Source organism: Parus major, chromosome 9 (genome assembly GCF_001522545.3).
Source record: "Parus major isolate Abel chromosome 9, Parus_major1.1, whole genome shotgun sequence".
NCBI lineage: Eukaryota > Metazoa > Chordata > Aves > Passeriformes > Paridae > Parus > Parus major.
In genome coordinates, this window is record NC_031778.1 from 23542272 (window position 1) to 23552335 (window position 10064).

Below are 10064 nucleotides of genomic sequence, written 5' to 3' on the forward strand. Positions count from 1 at the left end.
GTCGTCCAGCGCCGCCAGGTCCAGGCTGCTGGGGGACGGCGAGGACTTGCCCTCCGAGCACGGCGTGGCTTTGCTGGAGTTGGATTCCGAGCTGGAGCGGCTGCTGCCGGCGTCGCTGCCTAAATCCATGCCATCCTCCCGGGAATCCTGGCGGAGAGAAGCGGAGGGCAGGCGTGTCAGGGATGCCCGGAGCGCTGCTGCCCGCCGGGCACGGGAAACGCCGGCCCGGGGCCGCCCCCGCGCTCCGGAGCTGCCGCCGGCCCCGGGCGGAGCGGGCGGGGGCGGAGCGGGGCCGGGCTCCGGCTCCGCCGCTCGGGAGCTGCGGGAAACGCCGGCTGCCGGCAGGGAACCGCCGCTCCGAGCGGCAGAAAATCACATCTTCTTGGTGTTTTAGTTCATTATTCTTGTTTTGGTTTTATTATTGTTATTGGTTTTTTATAGCTTGGATGTTAGCTGGTGGTATTGTAGTAGGTATTGTAACTGTTTTTTCGTTGTACAAAATAAATGGTTGTTACTCTTTATTTCAGCGGTTGTTGGGTCGGGACGATCCCAAGAGATCCCAAGCATAAATCCAGGCTGGTTAGAGGATGGATGGAATCAGCCCGGAGGGAAAGGGTTTGGGGGTGTTGATGGAAGAGGAGCTCAGCCTGCCCCGGCCACCGGCACCGACAGCCCCAAAATCCCCCCCGTGCTGGGCTGGGCCCCAGCGAGGGCAGCAGGAGAGGGGGGATTGTGCCCCTCTGCCCCGCTCAGGCCGGACCCCACCCGCTGAGCTGCCCCCACATCTGGGGGATCCAGCAGGAGGATGGGGAGAGAGGCCGGAGGAGCCCAGGGAGATGCTCCAAGGGCTGGAGCCCCTCTGGAGCTGGGCTGGGAGAACTGGGAATGTTCTCCTGGAGAGGAGAAGCTCCAGGGAGAGCTCAGAGCCCCTTGAAGGGCCTGAAGGGGCTCCAGGAGAGCTGGAGAGGGACCGGGGACAAGGGATGGAGGGACAGGACACAGGGAATGGCTCCCAGTGCCAGAGGGCAGGGATGGATGGGATATTGGGCAGGAATTCCCGGCTGGGAGAACGGGGAAGGGCTGGGATGGAATTCCCAGAGCAGCTGGGGCTGCCCCTGGATCCCCGGGAGTGCCCAAGGCCAGGCTGGACATTGGGGCTTGGATCTACCCAGGACAGTGGGAGGTGTCCCTGCCATGGCTGGGGTGGGGTGGGATGAGCTTTGAGGTCCCCTCCAACCCAAACAATTCCATGATTTTTTGGCCGGCTTTGGCGAGGGGTTGGCGTGTGGGCTGTGGGTGACTGCAGGAAGTGACAGCAGTGACATCCTCCCTCCCACGGCCCCAGGGACCACAGGGCTCAAATCCCTGCTTCCACCCTCTCCCTTTCTTTCCTTCTCTAAAAGTAATTTAAACTAACTCGTTAAGAGTCGCCTATAAATAACTCCGCTAAAAAAAACTAATCTAGTTTCTGTATTCTGGGTCACCGAAGCCAAGTTTAACACGCAAATGTTCCCATTCCCAAATCCACGGCAAGGAGACCTTTTAAGGAGGTGTGGCTGAAATGGGGAGCATCAATCACACGGATCGGGAGATTCCACAGAGGGTTTGGGAGATGTGGCAGCACCCAGCTGCCCTCTGATCCCTGCAATCCCAAACCTCTGGATATGGAGGGGGAGAGCTCAGGGCCGGGGAGAACCAGCAACTCTTAATTAGAATGGTATAGAAACATTGCATTGGCTCGGGGGCTGATTCTGTGGCAGGATTTTGTGTGAGAAACATCCTTGAGGTCACCCAGCGACAATCAAAACATCTCTGTGTTATCAACTCTGTCTCCAGCCCAAATCCAAAACACAATTCCAGCCACTGGGAGAAAATTAACTCTACCCCAAAGGCATCCCGGGGGAATAAGAATTCCCTGTTGTGCAGGGTGGGGGCGATGCCAAGGGCAGAGGTGGGCATGGCACAGACCCCCGGGGCACAGCTCAGCCCCTCAGTGCTTCCCCACGGCCTGGGTGGGTCAGGAATTCCCAAGGGATGAGAGGGGAAAGTCTGCAGCCTGTTAACTCCTGACACTTCTGAACTGCTCACCCCGAGGAGACAGAGGGGAGGGGAGGGGAGGTGAAGCCTCCTGTGTCAGCCCTGACCCCACATCCCCCTCCTGGAGCATCCTGGCATCCTGCGAGTACCAAAACCCACCGACATCAGATGGGAAAAACATCGGGAACAGGACACAGACTGGGGCTGAGAGGTTTCAGTGCCCTGAGTCATCCCCTCTCCTCCCTGGGATGGGAATCACCGACTCATGGAAAGGTCTGGGCTGGAAAGGAACTTAAAACTCATCTTGTCCCTGTCCTTCCATGGCAGGGACACTTCTCACTGTCCCAGCCTGCTCCAAGCCCTGTCCAGCCTGGCCTTGGGCACTTCCAGGGATTCAGGGACAGCCCCAGCTCCTCTGGGAATTCCATCCCAACCCTTCCCCACCCTTAGAGGGAGGAATTCCTTCCCAATATCCCTGTGGCAGTGGGAAGCCGTTCCTCCTTGATCTGCCACTACATACCCTGGTTAAAAATCCCTTTCCAGCTTTTCTGTGGGAGACTCCAACTCCCAGGTGCAGCTTTAGAGGGATAAATGTGCTGGGATACACAGGGAATAGCACATGGTTTATTTGGGATTAACCTTTCCCTTGAGGTGTCTCCTCCAGGTGCTCAGCCTGGATTATCCCCATTTTCTCTCCTGACCCCCAGGAGCAGCTGAATCCCTCCCTTTTGCCAGCTGATCCCTGCTTCCCTCCCAGACTGCCTGCTGCCTGAAACTCCACAAAATCAGGAGCTGCAAAGTGCAGTTTTAAAAATAATCCCAGCAAATGGCAGGAAGGAGCAAAATCCCGGAGATGAATTACACAGGGAAAAGGTTTCACCACAAGGTTAGGAGGGGGTGGCATTTGACACAATTTTTATGGTGCAATTCTTTATTTGGGGCTGGTTTCACGTCACCACCAGCCCCAAAAGGAATTTTTCGCTGAGCAAAGGAGGAGCTGCCTCACTGCTCCCAGGAAAATCTGATTTATAGGATCTTCACTGGGGAACTTTCTTTCCTTCAACGCCACGAGTGCACTGATAACATTTTGTGGAGGATAAGAGCGCTTCCCTTTCCCTGAATTTCCCAGTGTGGACATCTGGAATGGCATGAAATGAGTGGCAGGCACTTCCCATTCCCAATTTTCCCATTTTAGTGGGATAAAGCTGTTCCAGCCTTCATTCAATTCACGCTTTAAGGTGTCAGTCCTCACAAAATCCCTCCCTGCTGCCCTGTCCTCAGACAAATTTATTTTCTTAAAAGGTTTAACACATCATGCACATGATTTTTCCAAGTTTCTTTCTTTTTTTCTTCTCACTGCAAACAAATCCAATAATTTAACCTCATAATAAACCCTTTCCACTTCTAATTATACACAGGGAACACATTTCTGCTCGACCCAGCTCTTGCTATTCCAAATGGCATTTCTCTCTCTCACAAACCCTTTTCCAAAACCATGGAAAACTTGGGATTTGTAGGGATTGTCAAAGGTGTGAACACAAACCCTTGGAGCTGAGGGAATCTGTTTTACAGCTCTTTTATTCAGTGCAAAGGAGGTTGAACACAAACAAGGCTTGTGGGGTTGATTCTGAGGCAGAAATATATCACAAAAATAAGATTCTTATTCTTTTCCTGGGGCTGGTTTAAAAGGAATTTTGCTGATTTTCATAAACTATTAAATTGATTTGACTTTTCTATTTTGGCACTGCTGTAACCCCGTTCTAAAATGGGTTTCTTGCATTCTCTCCTGCTAAATTGCAGAAGTTTTTGGGTCAGAGAAGGAGGAAAGCAGGGAAGTCACAACCACCCTTAAAACACCATAAATCCCTAAATATGGGAACATTTCTGCCAGCTGGGTCTTTATCCCGACACCCTCATGTCCACCCAGAGCTCCCCATTTGTGTTTTTAATTTAAAAATTGGATTTTGGGTTTTTTTATCTTCTACTGACTCCCACACAGAGCTGAGCATTGTCCCTGCCCAGGTGGGATTTGCCAGGGAAATGATGCTGGGATAAAAATATCCCCAGGATAAAGCAGGAAAGGGAAGTTTCCTCTGAACACAAAGAATTTCCCTTTCCTGAAAAGGACTGCACTGAGATCAGGGCACATTTCCTTTTCCTGCTGCAACCCCTCTGTGAATATTCCTGGGGTTTGTGATTCCATGGGCAGGAAAAGCTGTCAGAGTTCACCTGGGATAGTGGGAGCTGCCCCTGCCCAGGGGATTGGAACTGGATGAGCTTTAAGGTCTTTTCCAACCCAATCTGTCATGGAATTCTGTGATTTGATGGTTCTGGGATAAATTTTCAGGCAGAGTGGAATATTCTACAGCTTACCCACACAGAAAAGTTGTCTCCTCTCCAAAAATCCCAATAACACCCTGCAGTCCCTGTGCACTCTGATTATCCCAATCCCTGCCTTTGGGATTGGGAGCACTGGGATGCTGCACTGCTCCAGGTTTTCCAGCCCTGTGCACCCCTGAGATTCCAGCAACAAACCCAACACCACCCCCAAAACGCCAAATTAAGGCAAATTAATTTAAAAATAGGCATGGTGGGGACTGACCTGCAGCTCCTTGGGGTGCAGGGATAGGATCCATGCAGCTGCATTCCCCTCTGGAATGCTGCATCCTCCGGCAGGGAGCTGGAGGACACAGGGCTGCCATGGCAAATCCCCCGTGGGCATTGCTCCTGCACCACCTGCATTTGTGGCTTTAACTCCTTAAATTTAGCAAATTCAATCAGGTTAATTAATCCTCTGCTTAATTTAGATGGGGACTGATGGGGAGGGAAATCACAGCAGGACTCAAGAGTGATGGCACCGTCACCAGAGCCCTGCTGGTGGCACAGGAGGGGGACACGGGCAGCATCCCAAAACTGATCCCTCTTAGGCCACACTCAGCATTTTGGGATCTGGCAGTCCCCAGCTCTCCAAACTGGGATTTGATGTTTGCTGGGATGGCTCCACCTCTGCCAGGCCTTCTCTGACTCCCAGAAGTTTCTCCCACATCCTAAAACACCCACAAAGTCCATGTTGATTCTTTCCCTTTGGAAAAATTGGAGGATGAAAGAGCTGCTCCTGCCCAGACTGGTTTTCCTCGAAGTTATTTGGCTCTGGGGTGAATCATAAAATCATGGAATGGGTTGGGAAGGACCTTAAAGCTCATCCCATTCCCTATCCATGGGAAGGGCCACTTTCCCCTATCCCAGATTGCTCCTGTCCAACCTGGAATAATTCCATGGATGGAGCTGCTTCCCCTGTGCCTGTCCCAACCCGGAAACACAGGAGGAGCAGTAAAATCCTTGGAGTAAACAAAAGGAATCTCCTTATCTGTCCAACAGCCTCTGGAATTCCATGTAATCATCAAGGCCAGGGGGGAAAACAATGCCCTTTAATGAAGTGCTTTGGAAGGCACGTGGGTAAGGAATGCAAGCAGGGAAATAGCTGGAATATTTCAGATGCATGAATCCACAGAGCCCTGCTGAATCTCAATATTTACGTTTCTTCCTTTAAAACACATTAACTCCCGAATTCCAGCCTGTGCACGGAAGCTTTTGCAGCATTTCTCCCCCAAAATTCCTCCTGATCCTTCGGGTAGAGAGGAACCAGCCCCTAAAGGAAGTCTCAGCTTAATTAAGGAGTGTGTTAATCACCTTGGGGTTCTCTGGTTGTCACTGGGAGTCCAACAAAAGCAGGGAGGAGCCTGCTCAGCTCCAGCAGAACCCAGGAGGGTTCATCCACCTGCCTGAAACTGGGAATGTTTGGATCAAAAACCAACATTCAGGAATTTATCCCAAGTTTTTGTTACATCCTGGACGATCCAGCTTGCTGCCTGAGGATTGTACATTTGCTGGGAATGTAAATATTTTATATTCATATATAAATAACTTTTTGTCCAAATCAGTTGAAGGAGAGGCACAGAGGTCTGGAAAAATGAAGTTTGGATATTCCTCCCACAATCCACAATCTCACCGAGATCCCCCTGATCTGAGCCCGGCTCAGGGGTTGAGTCAGGTTACAGATAATTAATCCCAGCCTAAAAAGCAGCCAAAGCCTGGAGTAAACCAGGAGAGGGGAAGGTGCAGAAGGAATTCCTGTTCAAGGTGTGGGATCAAATCCCAGCAATCCGCTCCACTACCAGTGAATTTTGAGCCAACAGCTGCTGCTGATTCCTGGTTCCCATCAAGGACAATTCTCCTTTGCTGTTTCTGCCCTGTCAGGATCCCGTTCCCATGGCTTCAGCTCTGGCCCAGGGCGTTCTGCAACTTTGCTTTTCCAGGATGATTCCCCAGATCCTCAATCAGCCCTTCCAAGGAGCCACGGGGGAAGCACTGCTCAATCAGAGCAAGCTGTTCTGGGTTCAATTTTGGGTTTTATTCCAAATCTCAGGGCCAGGCCCAAACTCCCTGCGCTGTTTTCCTCTCATTTCTTTGCCAGAGGCGGAGCTGGGTGTGTGGGATGGTCCCTGGGATGGCCACAGCATTCCCTGGATGTGTGTGTGTGTCTTTCCTTGGCTCCTCTCCTGCTTTGGGGGATGAAAAGGTTGGATTTGGTGGGCTGGGAGGGCTTTTCCAATCTTACTGATTCTGGGATTCCTCTTTATTAATGATCCTGGGATTCCTTCTCCTTCATGATCCTAGGTTTTGTTTTCCTTAATGATTCTGGGATTTCTTTTCCTTAATGATTCTGGAATTCCAAGAGCTGGTTTTGGGAAGGTATCACCCCTGATCCATTTCTGGTGGCCTGCTCAAGCATCTCCCTGCAGTTATCTCCCAAAGTCATAGAATTATGGAATTATTTATGTTGGAAAAGATTCCAAGATCATCCAAGCTGGGCCTGATCCTCACCTCATCCCCAGCCCAGAGCTCTGAGTGCCACATCCAGGAATTCCTGGGACACCTCCAGGGGTGGGAACTCCAGACCTCCCTGGGCAGTGTTTAACAACCTTTCCATGAGGAAATTCCTGCTGATGTCCTCCCCTGGCCTTCTCCCTGTCCTTCTGTTCCCTGGGATAAGATCCCAAATCCCCCTCGGCTGTCCCCTCCTGGCAGGGAGTTGTGCAGAGCCAGAAATTCCCCCTGATCCCCCTTTTCTCCAGGCTGATTCCCTTTCCCAGCTGCTCTCTCCCAGGATTTCCCAGGAGCAGCACAGGAGCCCGGAGAGGCAGCAAAGGGCGGCAGAAGTGCAGCTGCACAGGCACAGATTCCTTTCAGACACTCCAGAATTGCTCTCCAAAATAAACAAGTGTGGAACAGCCACCTGGGAGGGGGGAATTGCTGCGGGAAACTTTCCCTCCCCCATCCCTTGGGATGCAGGCTGCACACAGGGAAAGATGGGGAAAGCCATCCCTGCTCTCACCCCAAACACTCTGCACCATCCAAAGGCTCTTCCCTGGCTTTTCCCTGCTTGGTTTTCCCAAATACACGGATGGCCAGACATTCCTCATGTGCCACATCAGGAATGTGCTCCCCCGGCCCAGGGAAATATTTTTATACTCATTTATATTAAAAAAAATAAAAAATAAATATAACTTCAAAAAAGCCTCAAACTCCTTCATGACACGCAAATCCAGGGAAAATAAAATCTGTGACAGCAGCAAATGGAGCAGCGAGGAATGAGCTCTGCTCCCTGATGAGGAATTGTGCTTCACCCACAACAGATGCAGCTCTTGATATTTGTTTTCTGCATAAATCTACATTTTAGGCTGAAAGCAACTGCTCTGGCTTTGTCTTGCTCTGTTCCATCTCTCACTGCTCTTTTCAGCTCGGTGCCTCACACAAACAGCTCCAGTCTGGGCTTTTCCAGCCCCAAATCCCAGCCAGGGAGACTCTGGCCATGGAATAACTTTGCTGCGGGATGTCCCTTTGTCCATGGTTATCAATTCCTGCCAGCAGGGATGGTCCAGCCCAGCCCTGAGCCATGGGCACAGCCAGGCAGGGATAAGGCCCAGCTTTCCAAGGAATAAAGCCTGATCCCACATTATATGGAAAGAAAAACCCAATGCAACTCCCCAAACCAACACAGACTATGTTATAAATATATTTCATGAGATATAAAGTCACTTCCAACCTCAACCATTCCATGATCCTTCCCATGACTCCATGACTTCCAGCTCATATTACAGCCGAGGCTTTGGGAATGGCCTCATGCTGCTGGATTTCCCCTGGAATGGGAAGTCGGGAACAGAGAGAGGATAATGCTCTTAGCAGGGCTGTGCCAGGCTCCAATTAACACCGGAGAGCTCATTATTAATTATGGGAATGAGGGAAAATCGAGGATGTTGGTGCTGGGAGAAAGGAGATGGCCCCAAATAACTGCCAGGAAAAGGAATGCCTGGAAAGCAGCACTGGATCAGGGATGGAGGACAGAGCCCTCCGGCCACCCCGGTGTCAACAACAAATTCCCAGACCAGGGATTGGGATGTTGGGATCCCAAGCCCCACTTCCCCCCTTCCTTCCCACTGTCCATTCCTCTGGGATTCGCCTGTAGAATTGAAAAATCAACTTTGAATTCGTTTGGCATCCAAGATCCCAGCTGAACTCTGTCCCACTGACAGAGCCACTTCCAAAAGAATCTCCCAAAATCCAGACGGTTCCTGGAGTGGCCTTAACCCTTGGGATGGAGGGAGATCTCTTCCCAAGGAAAGCAGGATGCTGCTGCCTCCAAAAAAATCCTTCCCTTCACAAGCCTCGACCTTGGCAGGGAAATCCTGTCTGCCTTGAATTATTCATCCCTCTTCCCGTGCCGCTCCAGCACACAATTCCAAGCATTATTATGCCATGACTTTTTGTCCTTTTGGGGTTATTTTTCCCCCTTTTCCAAACTCACACTATCCTGGAGGTGTTGATCAGCATTCCTGGGATTTCCCAGATCAAATCGGTATCTCCAGCCTCTCGCACGCGCTTCCCGGTGGGAATGAGCACAGGAACAGCTCCGCTAACAGGGATAGCAGGGCTGGATCCAGCTGGAGCTCCTGCTTTTGGCAGCACTTCCCGGCCTGCCTGGGCATGGAATGCAGGGGAGGCTTCCAGCTCTGAAAGGAAAAACTGCTGGGAATTCCAGGAAAAACTGTGGGATTGTCCTTTTTAAGGAGTTCAGATCCTGGCAGATCCTGGTGGTGTTGAGGGTGGTGGCCAGGCCGGGCTCTGCTCCCCGTGGTGCCTGCTGGCTGCATCCCTGTGGCTCCCGCTGGGATTTATCCCTGGAATTTCACTGGTTGTGGCAATCCCAGATGGGATTTAATCCTGGAAACAGATTAAAGTGTCCAGAGGATCCTGTTTCCTTCCTCAAGGAGATCAGTTGGAATCTGGGGTGCCTGAAGCTGCTCCACAGTGGCCAAACCCCAAAATCCACTCTTTCCCTTGGAAAACCCCTTTCCATTGGAAGTGGGATGAGCAATTATCTCATCATTAACGCTTCCCTCTGCTCAAACCAGAGCTGGACAAGTTGGAATTCCTGCCCTGTTAGCTGAACTAAATGACATTCCAGCACCAGGGAACTCCAGCCAATGAATTCCCAGCCTCAATTCCTTGTTTTTATCATCCTATGGATTCTTTTCCATATTTAAGGTGGGCTTGTTGCAACCTTGGACTGTGTGTGAGAGGAGAAGGGTGAAGGGCAACCCAAGCCATCCCAGCATGGAATTCACAGGCTCCTGCAGCTCCAGTTTATCCAAAATAGGAACAGACCGATTGCAACAAAATCCCTTTTTCATGGATTTTGGAAAGAAGGGAATATTGGAAATATTTTCCCTATGGATGAGAACATGAAGCTGCACTTTGGGATGGGCTGTCCTGGGCTGGAGCAGGAGCCAGCTCTGGGGTTGGGAACTCTCAGAATTTAGTGGGATTCGAAAATCCCTGATTCCACCTGGGGGAAAAAAAAAAAATCCCTAAATCCAGCATTGCTGGGAACTGCATCCTGATCCGCCTGGAGTGGTGCCGCGTTCTGCTGTGGGGAACTGCGAGCAGCTCTTTCAGAAACAACCGGC

General features: G+C 51.1%; 1 protein-coding gene across 1 annotated transcript in view; it reads right to left on the minus strand.

The window, feature by feature from the left end:
- The window catches only part of IQCJ (IQ motif containing J), a gene marked incomplete at its 3' end in the record, with an annotated part of 44109 nt that continues 34045 nt past the window's right edge, over nt 1-10064 (minus strand). Inside the window, exon 5 of the mRNA XM_015637096.2 lies at nt 1-147. Within this exon, the coding sequence (XP_015492582.1) occupies nt 1-147 (147 nt within the window). The remainder of the gene's footprint in view (nt 148-10064) is intronic.